The sequence below is a fragment of the Protopterus annectens genome, chromosome 2.part2 (genome assembly GCF_019279795.1).
Source record: "Protopterus annectens isolate FY-2018-M chromosome 2.part2, PAN1.0, whole genome shotgun sequence".
NCBI lineage: Eukaryota > Metazoa > Chordata > Ceratodontiformes > Protopteridae > Protopterus > Protopterus annectens.
Window position 1 is genome coordinate 810,371,193 of NC_056730.1, and position 19,504 is coordinate 810,390,696.

General features: G+C 43.7%; 1 protein-coding gene across 5 annotated transcripts in view; it reads right to left on the reverse strand.

The window, feature by feature from the left end:
* Positions 1–19,504, reverse strand: part of CCNH (cyclin H) — an 837,458-nt gene that overhangs the window by 49,344 nt on the left and 768,610 nt on the right. For 3 of the 5 annotated variants that reach the window (XM_044064155.1, XM_044064150.1, XM_044064154.1), the window contains one exon: positions 5,334–5,396. The exons of the other annotated variants lie outside the window; for them this stretch is intronic. In XM_044064155.1, coding sequence (XP_043920090.1) covers positions 5,334–5,396 — 63 coding nt within the window. The remainder of the gene's footprint in view (positions 1–5,333; positions 5,397–19,504) is intronic. 5 annotated transcript variants of the gene reach the window in all.

Genomic DNA, 19,504 nt, shown 5'->3' on the forward strand with positions numbered 1-19,504 from the left:
TTTTAAATTGGGAATAAGTTTTGTTTCTTTAATGCTCTTCCTTAGCTGTTGAATTCAACAAGATTCTAGACTGGAGCTATCCAAAAAAAAATGCAGTTGCATTAGAGCTTTATCCGGAGACATGGCTTTGGGAGTCTCTTTCTCTCTCTCTCTCGCTCTCTCTCCTTCCAGCTCTTGGTATCACAGTGATCATCAACACAGTTTTTCCTTCATTTTCTACATGGGGTTGAGGTGTTGTATCACTATCACTTTCTATTCAATGCTACTCTCTTACCTTTTTTGACCTTCATGCCCAACTGTCACAGGTTTTCTCTCAGATAATCTATCTGCCTCTTTGCTGGACATGTTCGTTTCCTCTTGCCTTTTTCCTCTCCGTCTCAAATCTTCTTCACCAGATTGTCTTCTGCTTTTCTGCAGATGCACCCAAAACACTGTAATCTATCCTCTGTGATCTCTTCTGTAATTGGAGCGCTTTGGCTTTTGCTCTTATGTTCTTATTTCCTCATCCGTCCTACAGTGTGCATCCAACTACCTATCTCAGGCACTTCACCTCCATCACCTCTAGCTTCAACCACTCTGCCTTTATTGCCCAGGTTTCTGTACCATACAGTAGTACAGCTTCTCTGGCATTCTTCTGTCATACACTACAACTGACACACTGTGCCGGCTATCTGCAGTACCTCCGATTCTAGCTTTAACCTCCTCATTCAGACTTTCCTTCTTCTCAACCACCTCTACCAGATACTTGGAACTGTTAACCTGTTCAACTACTTTCCCTTCTATCTCAATCCTCTGCTTCCTCTGATTTCCCCCATTTGCTGCCATACTTTCCCTTCTATCTCAATTCTCAGCTTCCTCTCATTTCCCCCATTTGCTGCCATTAAAACCATCTCATCTGTACCCAGTTTCATCCCTTATGTACCTTCAGTTTTCCATTTCATTCCCCTATCTTTTGCTAAAATTCTTGCTCAGGTTCTGCCTATAATGACACAGTTTCTGCATACAGCAAATTTGCTGATCTGCCCTCTCCAGTCTGTTTGATAATGTAGTCCAGTACCAGTATGAACAACAGTGGGCTCAGAGTTGAACCCTGATCTACAACCACTCCCACTGGGAACCCCTCTGAGAGACCAAACACTGTATGTGCTTGAGTCATTTAGTCTTTGTGCACAGAGTGCAATAATTCTACAGATGTTTCTGGGACTTTAAACCACCACAGAACTCTCAAAATCAGGTTTCTTGGGACCTTGTCATATACTTTCTCAAAGTCAAAGAATGCCCAATTGGAGTCTTTCCTCAATTCTAGTATTTTCTCAAATGTCTCACTGCAAACACTGGGTCGGTGGTGCTCCATCCTGATCTAAATCTGAATTGGTCTTCTCCCATCTTACTTTCTACTACTCTGTGTATTTATTTATCAAATCACACTCTCCAGAATTTTCATGCAATGCAACAAGAGTTTGATACCTCTTTACTGCCCCCAGTTGTGAAAGCCCCTTTGTTCTTGAACACAGTTACTAGTATGCTTATTCTCTAGTCATGTGTAATGCGCCTTTCTCTCCATACTGCTATGAGTACCCTAAGGAGCCATTTCTTCCCATCTTAACCAACATTTTTATCATATTTGCTGTGACCTCATCTGAACTTGCTGCTTTCCCTGACTTCATTTTCCTTAGTGCTGTTCTTACTTCTTCTTCTTGTATGATGGGCTCCACCTCTTCGCTAAACACAGGCTGTGTCAAGGGCAGTACACAGCTTCTATGGGTTCTATTTAAAAGCTGCTGGAAATACTCTTTTCATCTGCCATTGATGTCCTGAGAACTGGTGAGCAGGTTATTGCTGGCATCCCCTATGAAGGGTGTAGATCAATGTGTGCGTATGTACCTTTAAGAAGCTATCCAAGGGCTTGCACAAGTGTATAAATACTGAGCATGTGCAAGTCTGACTGCCACTGTGTAGTAAGTTGTAGAGATATAAGCATGTATGTATGTAAGGTCTGCCCATTAACTAGTTCATTTATATTTTATGATGCTGCTATCCATCCAATGTGTTTCTATGTATTAAAGCATCTAAACGAAATACCCCGCCTGCTTGTCAGCTATGTTACAGAGGGATGAGCGACATGGTGTCAGAAGTGGCATGTCTAAAAGGACATGGTGTCAGAAACAGCATGTTTAAAGGACTTGAAGTCAGGATGGAATCCAAATACTTCAGTTCGAGACCCCCCCCCCCCCCAGTAAGAAAACTTCCATAAAAAACTTCTCCAAAGCCAACTTCATGCTACTCAAGTCAGAAGTGACAAACTTCATGACACCCATGCAGATGGGAACTGAAAGGTCAACTGCTGAATCTTACACTAAGGCACTGCATGAGCACATCCACTCATGCATGAATCGTGCCATTGCACATAGAACCACGATGCTCTCCTCCAAGAAAAGGAAGCCAATTTGGTGGTCCCCTGCCATAAACAAACTTTACAACAAAAGGAAGAAACTGTTGCAGAAAAAGTGAAAAATCCCAGGATGCAAAAAAATCCCTTACCAGCCTCAGTAAGAAGCTGAAATCCCTCATAAAATCCTCCAAAGCTAGTTACGAAAATAAAATTGCCAAAGATTCCAAAGACAACCACAAGGCATTCTATAACTATGTCACAAATCTAAATAGCAATGCTCAGATCTGCTCTGAGCAACAACAGAATGGCATTAAATATACTGATCCCAAGGGTAATGTCAATATCCTGGCAGATCAATTCAGTGCCAACTTCACCCCCCTCACCCCCTAAACGGCCCATCTCAATACCGGAAGATTGCCAAATTCCGGTAATAACGGCCACACAGGTAAAAAAACGCACTCTCCAAAGATAAGAATACAGCATCCATGGGACCAGATGACATCCCGGGCTGTGTACTACATGAACTACAAAATGAACTGGCACCTCACCTAAGTGTCATGTTTAATCATAGCCTCACCTCAGGCTTCATGCCCACTGAGTGGCGCACAGCTACAGTTATCCCACTCCACAAGGGGGGGATCCACCATGAATCCCGGGAACTACCACCCCATCAGTCTGATGAGCCTGATCTGCAAGGCCATGGAACGTATTATCATGCAACTTATAAACAAAGACATTGACAACCTTCAAACACTGGACTCCACCCAGTTTGGGTTCTTGAAGGGCTGATCTTAGTCTCTGAACCTGACTGACTTCTTCGAATCAGTCTCCAGTGCCATGGACGAGGGTAAGGCGGTCCACACAGCCTATCTGCACCTCGCCAAGGCCTTTGACACCTTCCCCCACTCTGGAATCATAGAATGACTTACTAAGCTGGGCATTAATTCCTACGTCACTCAATGGGTTGCCAACTGGCTTACTGACATAACCCACACTGCAAAAGTAGCCAACTCCAAATCTAACTCCAGACAAGTAACAAGTGGAGTACCTCAGGGTTCAGTCCTGGGACCGCTCTTGTTTGGCATCTACTTCTCTGAAGTACAGGCCAACACTAAGGGACTCTGGCTAACAAAGTTCGCAGATGACTGCAAACTGGAAGCCATTATTGAATCCCCAAATGATGCGGATACTCTACAAAAGGGCCTTACAGAAACAGATGTTTGGTGCCAGAGCCATGGGCTCAAGCTCAATGCCAAGAAATGTATTGTTATCCCCTTTGGGAAAAAACATGTACCCGTGAATTACCACATAGGTAGCAGTACACTAAACACCAAAAGTTTGATAAGAGACTTAGGGACACAGGTTGACAGTGGTCTCACCTTCGATAACCACATCGCCACAACAGTTAGGAAATCCTTCTATGTGGCACAACTCATCAGTAAGGGCTTGAAATGAAGTATACAGACTGCATTTGTATAAACCAGTACGTCAGATATTGATAAAAATATTAAAATTACTATGGAAATGTTCAAAATAAAGTCTGAATTGCATAAAACTAATAAAAGGAAATGACCGCATTTTCGCTAAGCATGCATTTTTCGTATTTATCAAAGACAGAGTTATCAGAAGTGTATAAAGTGTTTGCATGTTTGAGCACTATTACAGTAAAGCTATTTTGCAGAATACAGCCATTACAGAGCATATTTTGCAAAGTGCAGTGTTAAGAGTTTATTGTGCATTTGAATATTACAATCTCACAGAACAGTTTGTGCATAATTACAAGGGCCATATTTTCAGTGTGTTTGCACATAGTTTGTGGGCATGGCAGACGGATTTTGAAAACCCAGTGCACTTGAGTTTGACAACAATATTGCAGACAACTGGAAAGTGTTTGAGGAAGAGTATGACATTTTCATACAGGCTGCATTTTCTGATAAAGATAACTGTACAAAGGCATTTACTCTACTTAATTTAGCAGGATTAGAAGCCACAGAAAGAGAATGTTCATTTGTGTGTGCACCTGCTATCTAAGCTGGAGAGGGGGAAAAAGTACAGTTTTGTACCTACCATAAATGTAGATGTTCGAGTGTTCACCCTGCTGCAGTCATCACACTTGGGTTATCCTGCTGTCAGGCGGTCCCGCAGTCGGCCTGAGTTCCAAAGTCTTGGTCCGGCGTTGGTTGCTGTCGCTTCTTCCCGGACGTCAGTGCGCCAGGGGTATATAAGAGGTATCCAATGCCATTTTCTTCAGTTTTTCTTGCCCCAGATGTCAGATACCCCCAATAAGTAGGCAATATATATATATATATATATATATATATATATATATATAGCTATATAAAAATAAAACAATACCTTCAGGCACAAGCAAATACACCACAGAGTTTGTATAGGATAGAGTGATACAGATAAGTTCAGCTAGTTCAGAGGGGATGGAGGGAGGGTAACCTGGACTGCAGCAGGGTGAACACTCGAACATCTACATTTATGGTAGGTACAAAACTGTACTATGCTCAACGTGTAACCCTGCTGCAGTCATCACACTTGGGTTGAATCCCAAAGCTAAGGATGGGTGGTGGACATACCTCTCAACCTGAAAACATCAAAAATCTGGGCAAAGCCCATGAAAAATAGGTACAAATCTGTACACTGATTAACATAAAATTTGCGTACATAATTATGTAACCCCACCCACTCCAATGGGATCATGGGATACCAACATTTAAACACAAACTGAAGAAAGGACAAAATATTAAACACCAAATAAACAGAATGATAGTGTTTTATTTATATTTGAAGCTGAAAAGCTTATTTCTGCAAATTCCAGTATATATTTGCACATAAACATGCATTGCGTCTCATCTCTTACTTTGACATGTACTGCAGAAGAAAATTTCAAAATACAACCTACTAACACTGCATTTGCATGCCATATACTCACCTCAAATGTATACTTTCTGTCGTTCTGCAGGAATGGGGATTCACTATCTGCCCACTTTGTGCCCTAAAGAAGTTTTATAACCACAAAGTTTTGAGGGCTACGCACAAAATGGATTATACAACTACTATGATTTCTTAGCTACTTGTACTACATTTACATTTTAATTATTTTTTAACATCATATAGTTTGCTTTTCTCATCACATATAAATGCAATCCAGCTACTACAACTACAAATGTTAGGTATTTTACACAGCTATTTTAATTCCCAATTAATAATAGACTATCTTGCAAGTATTCAAGTGCAAGTGAAGTAATGTAACTGGATGCCAATCTCCCTTGCCGTGCTATGTCCCAATAACTCTAACTCACCAGTGTCACACCTATACCTGCAGAAGTATGGCAGGAGGGTACATTCACATGTAATCACGTTTTCAACACTTATACTACTGATGTGTTACAGTGGAATGGCTGACTAATGTCTGGGCAAAATTATTGCAGACCACCAGTTACAAATCAATATTTATTTACTAAACTCAGACTAATTATTTTCATAAAAAAATCAATACATATCTTTACTCACAGTGCACTAAGAATGTCACAAAAGCAATTTTTAGAACACACTATTGTTAAACACTGCACAAAAATTCACACAAATTCACCTTCTACCCCATAAAGCATCAGGGGAATAGTCTAACAAAACATTGAAGAACCTGTGACTTCTGAAAATAACTTGTATGCACCAAGTAAGCATTAAAAAAGTAATCAAATAAACCTTTAAAAATGTAAGTGAAATTGTGCATTTCTGTTAATTACCATAACCCCTGCCATGGTAGAACCTAAATGCCAGTTCTATCGAGTAATAATGCCTGTTAGGTTCAAATTTAGCTGCCGTATTTCATTATGGAAAAAAGTCATTTGCAAATATATTTTGAGAGCCTGGTATAATTAACAATTGCAGTGCAATAATACATACATTCCCAGCTGCCATTCAACATAGCAGCATAAAAAAGCTTTACAAATATACATTAACTTATTAGGGAAAAAAAATGACTACCTGATGCCAAACCAACACCAACTTAAATATTACATAAAAATTATACAAAGCAATGTTTTGTTCTCAGAAAGAAGTAAGCTAATTATTTCCACATGTACCCACTACAGCAATGTTCCCAAAGTATGCTTTTCTCAACACTTGTCTAAGTTATTAATTACTAAATCAAAAAAGGTATGCATTCCCGCCTGGGCAAAGAGAGATCAGATACCTTGCAATATATGTAGCGATTCACAGATCCTTTTGCCCTTCCAAATATGGCATCAAGCAACTAAGATCTACAATTTCTGCTCCAGGAATAAATAACAGTGAGAAACAAGATGAGTAAAGGAATAAATTTGAGCTCTGAAGTTCTGAATGGTTTGATGCCACCACAACCAGCTTTCCCATTCAAAAACATGAGGCACTTCAGAAAACGTGGCTCAAGGATGTCAGAAATTCAGAATAGAAGTCTCAAAACTCTCTCTACAGTTTTGTCTGGGGGGGTCTGGGGCTTAAATAATAACGTCCAGAGATTTTAATAGATAAGTTTTCTTTAATGGTTGCATAAACAGTCACTTTGTGTCTTAAAGAAGTGTAAGCAACATATCGTCCTTTGCACTGGCTGTATGTATGTTTCGTCATTCAAAATCTAATGCTTTTACACAAAATGTCCAGCTGTGGACATTTGAAAATGTGGCAATCCCTAGTTTCTTTTTCTATAGTTTGACACACGTGATGAAGAGTTTGCCTCTTCTTTACAGGCTTACAGCACACTTTTGGGATATAAAATGGAGGAGTTGTACAGAAAAAAAAGACAGAGAATAAAAAGTGCGTAACCATAGTCTGATCAACTGAAGTATCTGTAAGGGAGGATATGCAGATGAAGTATGAGTTGGCAGAAAGGAAAACTCACAACCTGAGTAATAAAACTCTGAGGCATAGTTTTGGGTTGTCTTGAGAAGTCAATTGTTTAAAGAAAAGATTTCGTTTGTGTGTGGCTGTTTGAAACTACCAATGTTGTCTTGGCTATTTTCAGGAACACGCAATGGCAAAGACTGACATGCATGGTCATTTCAGAAGATTTATGTGCTTTTTTTCCATGCTCTTTTACTTGCATAAAGATAAGCAAGGGGAAAACTCATATGCTTGACCTTGTTGTGATAAAATGTACAACAGACAGAGCAACACACATACACACCTACCTTACTTTGTTTGCAGCCAGGTGGTGATAATACATCGGCATTGCAGCAGCTGATGAGCCTTCACTAATTCAGTCACAAAAATCAGCCTTAAATCCACAAACGAGCAGCCAGAAGTTAGAACTACAAGCTAATAAATAATCCAGAGTCCAGACCATAATGAAAACGAGCACTTGTAATGATCAGCCAGGCGCGACTTGCATCAGCAAACAAACCGTTCCCGCTCAGAAAGTATTTAATTTTGAGCCGGAAATACTGTGAATATGTACGCGAGCTCAATTCTGAGAGGCTGGCAACCCTGACGGAGCTGACGTCATCGCGCATGATGACGTCAGCTGACAGCGCGAAAACTTAAAAAAAATAATAAAAACACTGTGAAAGAAAATCGGAACTAAAGGGGTGCCACTCGGGAATCGTGGCACCCCAGTTTTGGACCCCAAAACTCGGTAAAAACCGAGTAATTCGGGACAGTTGGGAGGTCTGGTGGTGGAGTTAAACAGGGTTAGAAGAAGCTAGTAGGCCCTGCAAAACTGCAGTGGCAAAACCAGCTCTAGTCTTAGAATATAGAGGTAAGTGATAGTGTTTGGTGAAGGTGTGCACTGAACTCCAAGTTGCAGCTTCCAGAATATCCTTGGTTTGTACTCCCCTGAGAAAGGTTGCTGATGTAGCTGTAGCCCTGGTGGAGTGGGACCTAATGTTAGCAGGTACCGGTTTCCCATGATGTGTGTAGCAGAAATGTATGCAATGCCCTATCCATTGAGAAATGGTCTGTTTTGAGATAGCTTTTCCTTGTGATCCTGCAGCATAGGCTACAAAGAGCTGGTCAGATTTTCTGAAAGCCTTAGTTTTATCCAAGTAGTAATGTAATTGCCTGTGAATTTCCAAAGAGTGCAGGAGTCTCCTTTGTTCTGGGGATTTGGGAAAAAAGGTGGGCAAATGAATAGTTTGGTTTACGGCCACACTGGATACCACCTCTGGCATAAAGGAAGGGTTAGTTCGTAGAGACTCTGTCTTGATGGAAAATGAGGAAAGGCTCCACTGCCATTAGTGCCTGTAGCTCTGAGACTCTTCTAGCTGAGGTTATTGCTAGTAGCAGGGCAGTTTACCATGAAAGAAACTTTAAATCAGCTGAAAAAGCTGGTTCAAAGGGCGGAAGTGTAAGCTTTTCCAGAACAAAGTTGAGATCCCAAGTAGGTGTTGGTGCTCTCCTGGGCGGTCTTATGTTCTTAGCCCCCCTGAGGTACTGTCTTAGGAGTGGATGTGAGAATAAAGGAGGATCCATGTTGTAATGAGCTGAAATGGCTGAGGCGTGGATCTTAATAGATGAAAAGGAAAGTCCTTTGTGCAACATCTCAGTTAAATATTGTAGAATCTGAGGAATGTTTGGATCAAGGGGATTTTGGCCTTTAGCCTGGTTCCAGGCGCAAAATCTTTTTCATTTGTCTGAATAGGTTTTCCTGGTGCTGGGCCTCCAGAATGACATCCATAACAGCTTTGGATAGAGGTGTTGGCTGGTTGTTTAGGTAATTTGCTATGCAGCCAGGTTTAGAGTCTTGAGCTGGCTGTGTAGAATTTGATTGTCTCGCTGGGTGAGCAGGTGAGGAATTTGTGGTAAAATCCATGGTGGGCCGTGGGCCATGTTCCTTAGAATTGGATACCAGTGCTGGCGTGGCCAGTCTGGTGCAATGAGTATCATTTGTGGCCTCTCTAATCTGACTTTCAGCAGTACCTTTGCTAGAAGAGGCAGTGGAGGAAAGGCATTCACTGTTAATGTTTTCCAACTGAATGAGAGGGCGTCCACTTTCCAAGCTTGTGGACAGAATGTCCTTCTGCAAAATTTTTGAAGTTGGTAGTTTTGGGGGCTGGCAAACAGATCTATGTCTGGGCGTCCCCATTTTTGAACTATCATTGCAAATACTTGTGGAGTTAGTTTCCACTCGTGTGGATCCATAATGTTTCTGCTTAGGTCGTCTACCAATGTGTTTTTCTTTCCTGGCAGGAATTGTACTTGTAATTGAACCTGGTAAGACAGTGCTGTGTTCCACAAGGTCATTGCTTGCCTGCATAGAGGGTAGGAATGTGTGCCCCCTTGCTTGTTTATGTACCACATTACTGTGGTATTGTCCGTCTTTATTATTAGTTGCCCTGGGTGTAAGAGGTCCTTGAAAGCTGTTAGGGCATTCTGTACTGCTAGCATTTCTTTTTGATTGATATGCAGATGCCTTTGATCTGTAGTCCATTTGCCCTGAATGCACTGTCCTGCCATGTGTGCTCCCCAGGCATAGTCTGATGCATCCGTTGTCATAGTTTGCCTGGCTGTGGGTAAGGTGAAAGGCTGACCCTTGTTGAGGTGACATGCCTGTGCCCACCACAGAAACTCCTGTTGAAGGCAGGGAATGAGTGGTATCACTGTTTCCAAGCTGGCTGTGGCTGTGCTGAGTCCATACGCTTTTCAGGTACCACTGTAATTTCCTCATATGCAGTTTTGCAAATGGTATTAGTAGTATGCAAGATGCCATGAATCCCAAGGCCTGCAGAATTTTTCTTGCAGGTAGTTGTGTCTTTGTTGCCATTATTTTGAAATATTGAGTCAGCTGCTGTTGCTTGTCTGGCATGAGATAAGCCATCTGGGCCGTTGTATTCAAGCTGGCACCCAGGAATATTATGTTTTGTGAGGGCACTAGTTTTGATTTCTTTTTGTTTACTGTGTACCCTAGGCAACTTAGGTGTTTGACAAATGCCAGACGTTTTAAAAGAATGTCCTTGCTTTCTGCTTGAATAAGGCAGTCGTCCAGGTATGGGTATATTTGAATTCCTCTTTGTCTGCAGTATGCAATTACTGGTGCCAGGCATTTTGTGAAGACCCTGGGCGCAGTAGATAAGCCAAAGGGCAGTGCAGAGAATTGATAATGCGTTGAACCTGCAATGAAGCGGAGGTATCTTCTGCAATTTTGTCTGATAGGGACATGCAGGTATGCCTCCTTGAGGTCCAACGTTACTAGCCAAGCATTCTTGCCCAGCATGGGAAGAAGCTGCTGTAGTGTTAGCATCTTGAATTTTGGTACTTGCAGATAGGTGTTCAGAATTGAAAGATCCAGAATGGGTCTCCATGCTTTGTCTTTTCTTGGGACTAGAAAGAGTCTTGAGTAAAATCCTTGTCCTTGCTCCTGTGTAGGTACCTGTTGAATGGCTCTCATGTCCATGAGAGCTGTAATTTGTTTTTGTGCCTCTGCCCATTGATTTGGTGGCAGGTTTGGCATTCCTTTTATCCTTGGCAAGGTATGAAAGTGGAATCTGTATCCTTGTGAGACCATGTTTAGAACCCATTTGTCTTTTGTGATGATGTGCCAGCTGTCTGCAAAAAATGCTAATTTTCCTCCCAAGGGAGCTGCCAGGAGAGATTTGCTTGGTAGTTTGTGGATTGAGTCATTGTGTTTGTCTTCTGCTAGCTTGGGGCCTGTCTTCTCCTCCTTTCTGGGTAGCAGTACCCCATTGGCGAGGGTTGTAAGGGCCTTGTGAGTGACCTCTGCCCCTTGGGCATCTGTATTTGCCCGTCTGTGATCTGTCAGAAGCTGGAAAGGACCAGTTTTTTGTTGGCCAATTTCTGCTGAAACGAGGGGGTTGTACCTGTAAAAAAATCCTTGACCGTCTGCATAGACTTTGCCTTATCCTCCATTTTCTTTAAAACCTCTTCTGCTTTGACACCAAATAATACATCCTGCTGTAAAGGTGCATCCAATAATTTTCCTTTAACATGATCAGGTAGGGTTTGTTCTTTAAACCAAGCATGTCTACGTATGACAGACCCAGTAACAGCTGCTCTACAGGAAGCTTCCAATGAATCAAATCCACATTGTAAAGTATGTTTGCCCACCTGTTCAGCTTCATGCAACAGACCCTGCATTTCCTTGAATTCAGACTGTTCAGTATGCATGCTCATTTTTTGTTTGAATTGAGACATTAGGAATTGCTGATATTTCAGCATGTGAAACTGACAATTTAATGCTCTCATAGCCAGAGTTGCTGAGGTGTATATTTTCTTTCCCCATCTATCTAGGGATCTGGAATCCCTTTCAGAGGGCACAAGATTTTTAGCCATAGAAGCTTTAGCCCCCTTGGGACCCTGGGAAATTTTTTCTGGGTCAGCCACAGGGCTTTTATACAGGAATTTGTGTGAGTCAGGTACTCTGTAGTATCTGTCTGGTTTGGCTGGAGCAGGAGGTAGAGAGTCTGGATTTAGACTAGACTCCAAGTAATCATCATCCACAATATCTAAAACTGGAGGGATAGCAAGTGGTCTGTGCTAGGGTAGTAAAAGGAACTCTCGGAGCCTTTTCTTAGAATTAGAGTAGTCCTGGCCTTCCCAGTGGAAATGTTCCCTCATGGTATGTAAAGTTTCCCCATAGGAGTAGTCTTCAGGGGGAGATGCTGAGGGAATACAGTCTTCAGCATCAGTGTCTTCATAAGAGGGAAAAGTGTAATCCTGTTCCTCAGAAGAATCTGAGGAAATTGAAACCTGGTCAGAGGAAGCATAATCCTCCTTTTGTCTTGGTCTTTTATCTGGAGGGGGATGGGAACCCCTGATTAGGGTAATCAAATCTTCAGCCATCTTAAGCATCTGTTTCTTAGGCATGGGGCCTTGAACTGTAGACTGATGTACAGTCTTTATTGGTTTTAAAGGAGTTTTAAGCTTAGCATAAGATTTAATGGTGAGTGTAGTCCATCTGAAGACACCTTCTGCAACCGAAGGTGTTTCCACTGCACAGGGGTCTCCTTCTGCTCCGGTGACGGAAGGGCCTAATGAAGATGACTGCGTCGGCCTAGTACACTCCGCTTGAGAATCCGCAGCTGTCTGGGGTTCCAATTCTGCAGTCGTCAGGGGCTGCGAAGGCACCTCGCTGAAAACTGGAGAACTGGCGACAGGCCCAGCAGAGGCCTAGGAGTCTGGCTTGTTCCTAGGCTGCCTGTCCTTATCCTTGTGTTTTTTTATGCATGCCGGTCGTCGGCTGCTCCGACGGCATGATATAATTAAACTTCCTAACAAAGTAATGTTGTGCGAAGTCAAAACGGCGTTTGATAGTTCGTTTATTAAACCTAGCACAAAACCGACAACCTGTGACATCGTGGTCTGGGCCTAGGCAAGGAATACAATAAGAATGGAAGTCCTTATGAGGTATTTGCTTCCCACAAGAAATGCAATTGTTAACTTTTTCTGACATCGGACTGAGGCAATTAAAGGTTCCCCAACAGGGTACTTAGCTTTACTGAAGACTTCGGACTGAAATTCGAATCGAAAATCTCAGGTGTTGGCCGATCGACACTTGCAAACTGCTTCGGGCACCACGCGGCAAGAAAGACTGAAGAAAATGGCGTCGGATGCCTCTTGTATACCCCTGGCGCACCGACGTCAGGGAAGAAGCGTCAGCAACCGATGCCGGACCAAGACTTTGGAACTCAGGCCAATTGCGGGACCGCCTGACGGCAGGATAACCCAAGTGTGATGACTGCAGCAGGGTAACATGATGAACATCAGTCATATTGTTGTACAGGCTGAGTCAAGGGAGGACCCTGAGTGCTTAAAATGTTAGAGAAATGTGCAACTCCCAGACAAATGTTACAATGGAAAGGCACTTATTTTACACAAGAGATCAAAAGCCTGGTAAAACATTTGCAGCATATATAAAGTACAGTTGTGTACACTTACCATAAATGTAGATGTTCGAGTATATTCACTGTTGCAGTTATCACATTTGGGTTATCCCTGCCAGGGTAGCCCTCGGCCGGCTCGAATACCAGAGACTTAGTATTTCTGTGTCGGTTGCTGTCGCTTGATTACTGATGTCAGGTCGTGTCGTGTCGGTTGCTGTCGCTTGATTACTGATGTCAGGTAGTCAGTAGTATAAAGTAAGTCAGCCGATGCCATTACATCAGTTTTTCTTGCCCTAACCTGTCAGGAGCCCCCAAAGTAGGAGGCCATGTTCTGGTGGAAGAACCCCACCAGTGGAAAATAAATACCAATATGTCCCTTGTAAGGAAAGGAGAAGAGCAAGGAAGAATGGTAATAAAAGCAGAAAGAGAATAAAGGGGGATGGAGGGAGGGAAACCAGGACTGCAACAATGAATACACTTGAACATCTACATTTATGGTAAGTGAACACAACTGTACTATGTTCTTCGTGTTTCAGTGTTGCAGTCATCACATTTGGGTAGGTTCCCAAAGCTGAGGAAATGGGTGGAGGCAGTCAAGGAAACTAGGGGCTGGCTAGGATGCCCTGCAAGACTGCAGAAGCAAACCCTGCCCGAGGCAGGTGGGTAATGCTTGGTAAAAGTGTGAACAGATGTCCAGGTGGCAGCCTCCAGGATGTCATTGGTAGGGACTCCTCTGAGGAAAGCTGCAGAGGTGGAGGCTGATCTGGTGGAGTGCATCCTGACCCCCTTGGGGGGAGGCTTTCCATGCTGTTTGTAGCAGAAATGGATGCAGTGTGCTATACATTTGGAGATGGTTTGCTTGGAGATGGCGTTGCCTTCTGGCCCTGTAGCAAAGCTAACCAGCAATTGATCAGACTTTCCGAAGGATTTAGTCCTGCCCAGACAGAATGTGAGCTGTCAGCGCACATCTAGAGAGTGAAGAATCCTTTCCCCCTTGTTGTGGGGATTAGGAAAGAAGGTGGGCAAATGAATTGATTGGCTGAGAGCCACACTAGACACCACCTTGTGCATGAAGGATGGATTAGTTCTGAGGGATACCCTGTCTGCATGGAAGATGATGAAGGGTTTCACAGCTATGAGTGCTTGTAGCTCAGTGACTCTTCTGGCTGAAGTGATGGCCAAAAGGAATGCGGTCTTCCAGGAGAGAAATTTTAACTCTGCAGAAGAAGCTGGTTCGAAAGGGGGCAGGGTGAGATTTTCCAAGACAAAGTTAAAGATACCAAGCTGGTGTTGGTGCCCTTCTGGGGGGCTCAAGTTGCTAGCCCCTCTGAGGAACTGTTTGATCAGAGGGTGTGAGAAGAGGGGCTGCTCAGTGGGAAAATGAGCAGAAATAGCAGAGGCATGAATTTTTATAGAGGAGAAAGAGACCATTGTGTAGTAGGTCTGTTGAGTAATCCAGGATGAGAGGGATGATGGACGGCTGTGCCGTATTGGCTCCCTTAGCCTGGATCCAGGTGCAGAACCTTTTCCATTTATCTGCATAAGACTTTCTGGTGCTAGGACATCTGGCCTCATGGATAACATCCAGAACAGGTTTACTGAGGATGGCAGATTATCGGGGTTAAGGAATAAGCCAAGCTGCCAAACTGAGTGTCTGCAATTGGGGATGCATGAATTCCCCTTCCCTCTGGACCAGGAGGTTTGGAATCTGAGGAAGATGCCATGGAGGCAGCGGGGACAGACTGCGCAGCAATGGGTACCAGTGTTGTTGGGCCCAGTCTGGAGCTATAAGAATGGTCCTTGTTTTTTCCTCCATTATTTTGAGCAGTACCCTGGAGATGAGAGGTAGGGGAGAGGAAAGGCATAGACTGATAGATTGACCCAGGGGAAGGACAGGGCATCCACTTTCCAAGCCATGCAGTGATGCTCCCTTTTGCAGAATTTGCTGAGCTGATGGTTGGTGTGGGACACAAAGAGGTCTACCTTTGGGGTTCCCCATTTCTGAGTTATTAGGCTGAAGGTACTTATGTTGAGTCGCCACTAGTGTGGGTCCAGAAGATTTCTGCTTAATTGGTCTGCCAGAGAGTTGAGAGAGCTTGGTAGGTATTGCGCTAACAGGTTCAGTTGCATGGAAGAGGCTGTGACCCAAAGGGTCATGGCCAGCCTGCATAGATGATAGGAGTGAGTCCCTCCCTGCTTGTTGAGTATCACATCAAAGTGGTGTTGTCTGTTTTGATCAGAAGAACCCCTGGAGACAGAAGGGGTTTGAAAGCTATCAAGGCATGCTGCCTAGCCATCATCTCTTTTAGACTGATGTGCAGAGGTATTTGCAGTGAGCTCCACTGGCCCTATATGCACCTGCCGTCCAGGTGTGCACCCCAAGCATAGTCTGATGCATCTGTGGTGAGGCTCTTGGCAGTGGGGTGGGGTGGGGAGAAGGGCAGTCCCTTGTGGGAGCATGCTGTTGCCCACCAAAGAAATTCCTTTCTGAGGCAAGGAATTATAGGTAGAAGAGTTTCCAGGTCTTGAGAGTGTTGACACCAAAGGCTCTTCAGGTACCACTGAGGTTTCCTCATATGCATTCTGGCACATGGAATGAGTAGTATGCAAGATGCCATGAACTCCAGAGCTTGCAGGATCTTCCTTGCAGATAGCTGGGGCCTGGTGGCTTGTTGAGAGAAGTAGGTTGTCAGGAAAATGTGTTTCTCTGGTGTAAGGTATGCCATCTGGGATACTGTGTCCATACTTGCTCCCAGGAAGATTATCTTTTGGGTGGGCACCTATTTGGATTTATTTTCTTTGATTGTGTACTCTAGGGAGATTAGTAGGGTCTTTACAAACACCAGATGCTTGAGCAGCTTTTCCTGGCTGTCTGCCTGAATAAGGCAGTTGTCTAAGTATAGGTACATTTGAATATTTTTTGTCTGCAAAAGGCAATGGCTGGAGCTAGACATTTTGTAAAAACTCAGGGAGCAGTAGATAAGCCAAAGGGAAGCACAGATAACTGAAAGCGTTGAGATCCTACCCTGAAGTGGATATTTTCTGCATGATTCCCTGATAGGAATATGGAAGTAGGCCTCTTTTAGATCTAGGGTGGCTAGCCAAGCATTCTTGGACAGCATGGGTAGCAGCTGCTGGAGGGTGAGAATTCTGAATTTTGGGATCACCTGGAAGGTGTTTAGAATCACCTGGAAGGTGTTTAGAATGGATAGATCAAGGATGGGGCGCAAGGTGCCCTCTTTTCTGGGCACCAGAAGAAGTCTGGCGTAGAAGCCTTGGCCTATCTGTTCTGCAGGAACGTGCTCTAATGCCCTCATAGAGAGCAGGGAAAGGATTTGTTTTTGAACCACTTCCCACTGATTTGGTGGTAGATCTGGGAACCGTTTTTGGGTTGGAAGGGTGTGGAAGGAAAATTTGTATCCCTGCGACACAATGTTCAGAAACCATTGGTCCTTGGCAATGGTGACCCAGGTGCTTGAGTGAAAGGAGAGTTTTCCTCCCAGGGGTAAGTGAATGTGGGCAGAGTGGGGTGGGGGAGGTGGTGAGTCACTGTGAGTTCTTTCCATAAGGGAGTGGCTTAGAACTCCCTGGCTTTGAAGTGGAGGTAGTCCACTGCTTAGATCTCTGCATTCCCTGGGGCTGCTGTCTGGGGGGGTCCGTTTCCTCAGAGCCTAGGCTGGGCTGGTTTACTCAGAGCAGGAAAGGACCAGTGCTTGAAGGGACAATGCCTACTGAACCTACGGGGCTGGACCTGTAAGAAATCCTAAACAGTTTGCATAGATTTTGCTTTTTCTTCCATCTTTTTTAAGACCTCTTTTGCCTTAGTGCCAAATAAGTTATCTTTGCGCAAGGGGGCATCCAACAATTTAGATTTGACATGGTCTTGCAGGGGTTGTTCCTTAAGCCATGCAGGTCTTCTAATGACAGAACCAGGGACTGCTGCCCTGCAAAAAGCTACTAGGGTGTCAAAACCACAGTGCAAAGTGTGTTTAGTTACTTGACTTGCAGAATGGATTAAAATCTTGTAAATCTTCAGATTCTGCCCAAGCAGGAAATTAAGACATTTTTTTGTTTAAGGATTTCCAAAGTATGTTGCTGAAATTTCAGCATATGGAACTGACAATTTAGTGCCCTGATAGCAAGGGTACCTGAGGTGTATACCCCATCTGTTCAATGCTTGGGAATCCTTGTCTGAGAGGGTGAAATTCTTAGCAGAGGTTGCTTTAATCTCTTTTGGCCCTTGAGAAATGACCACAGGGACAGCTGTTGGATTTTTAAAAAGATATTTGTTTGAGTCAGGGACTCTATAGTACCCGTCTGGTTTTCTGTGAGTAGGAGGTAGGGCATCAGGAGTCAAGCTGGATTCATGGAAAACATCCTCCACAACATCCAGGACTGGGGGGATGGCCAAGGGTCCGTGTTGCGGAAGATCTAGGAATTCCATGAGTCACTTTTTAGACAGAGTAGTCCTGACTTTTCCAGTGAAAATGCTCCCTTAAAGTATGCAGGGTTTCCCCAAAGGAAAAAACATCTGGGGGAGAGGCTGAAAGAATGGAGTCCTCTGAATCAGAATCCTCATAGGTGGAGAGGGGTTGCATGTCTTCATAGTCAGATGCATCAGATTCATCTGACTCTTGTTCAGATAAAACTACAGGGGACAGATCTCTCTTCCTTTTGGAGGGGGTAGCTTGGCTTCCCCTGATCAGCATGATAAGGTCTTCCGCCATTTTAAGCATTTGAGACTGAGGCAAAGTAGCAGGCGCCTGAGAGTGGACAGTCAGTTTCTTGGATGTGGTACGAACTCTGGGGCTTAGAACCTCGGTCATTTTTGAAAGAACGGTAATCGCGAAAGAAGACATCAGTTTGTGTCGAGATTCGGTATTGTGAAGGACTTCCTCGGAAGCCGGTGCCTGTTCAGCGACTCTGGACCCACCCAAGGTAGAGACGACCACAGGATCTTTAGTCAAAGAAGAGTTTTGCGGCCTACTGGACTCCGAAAGGGTCTCGGTAGTGGCCTGTGAATCAACTAAAGCAGGCATCAGGGGCTGCGAAAGCGACTCACTGAGTACAGGAGGACTGATGGCTAGCTTAACGGAAGTCACATCAGTAGGTTTGGACCTGTGTGGTCTTGTCTCTATCTAAGTTTTAGGAATATCTGTTGTCAGATGGCTTACTGAAGCCATATCAGAATTCGAGGATTGTAAATGAAAATATCTGGCTACAATAAGGGCCCAATGATGGATAGTTCTGGTGTTGAACAAAGTGCAGAAGCGACAATGGGGTACGTCGTGGTCTGGGCCTAAACAAGTGATGCAGTAAGAGTGGAAGTCTTGGTGTGGTATTTGCTTTTCACAGCCGAGACAATTAACTTTTTCTGACATCGGTTAGTGCAAGAAAAAAGGATCCCCAATGGGATACTTAACTTTAGAAGACTTCAACTTAAATTCGGTAGACGAAAACTCAGGTAGCGGCCAACCGACACTCATACGAACTGCTTCTGCTTCGGGCGCCACAGCAAGAAAGACTAATGTAATGGCGTCAGCTGCCTTACTTTATACTACTGATGACATGAAGTCATTCATCATGCGACAGCACCCGATACAGAAATACCAAGTCTCTGGTATTCAGGCCGGTGGATGGCTACCTTTGCAGGGATAACCCAAATGGGATGACTGCAACAGTGAAACACAAAGAACATCTGACTTGAGAAACAAAGTTAAAACATGCAGATTTGGTGATTTAGGGGATGAGCTGATAAAAGCCAAACTTGTGTGTGCTATTAAAGATGATGCTGTGAGAAAAATTTTGATTTGTGACAGTGATTTAACTTTGAATAAGGCCACAAATATGCTTACAAATGTGAATAGCTTTAGAAGGCAGAGTGACAAAGCTCATGTTGATGGCATGCAGCACATTGTTAAAAGAAACGTGCCCAAGCACATGGCAGCAACTGCAGCTCCTGCAGCACTCACTGGTAAACCCCAGAGCTTTCTAGCAAATTCCAGAGTTTGCACAGTCTCAGTGAAGCAGAAGAGTAAGTCAGCAAACTCAAAGCAAGGGCCCTAAGCCAGTTTCATTGCCAGCTGTCGTAACTGTGGTGGAAGTCATGAATCTAAAAGGGAAAAATGTTTAGCTTTCGGTCAGCAGTGCCACAAATGCAATAAATGGAATAATTTCAAAAGGTTTTGTAAATCAAAAGGCCCACATTCAACATTTTAAGAAACAAATTGATCAGTTACAGAGCTGCAACCATACTGTTTATGTGGATGGTGTGTCAGTGCTTCATGAA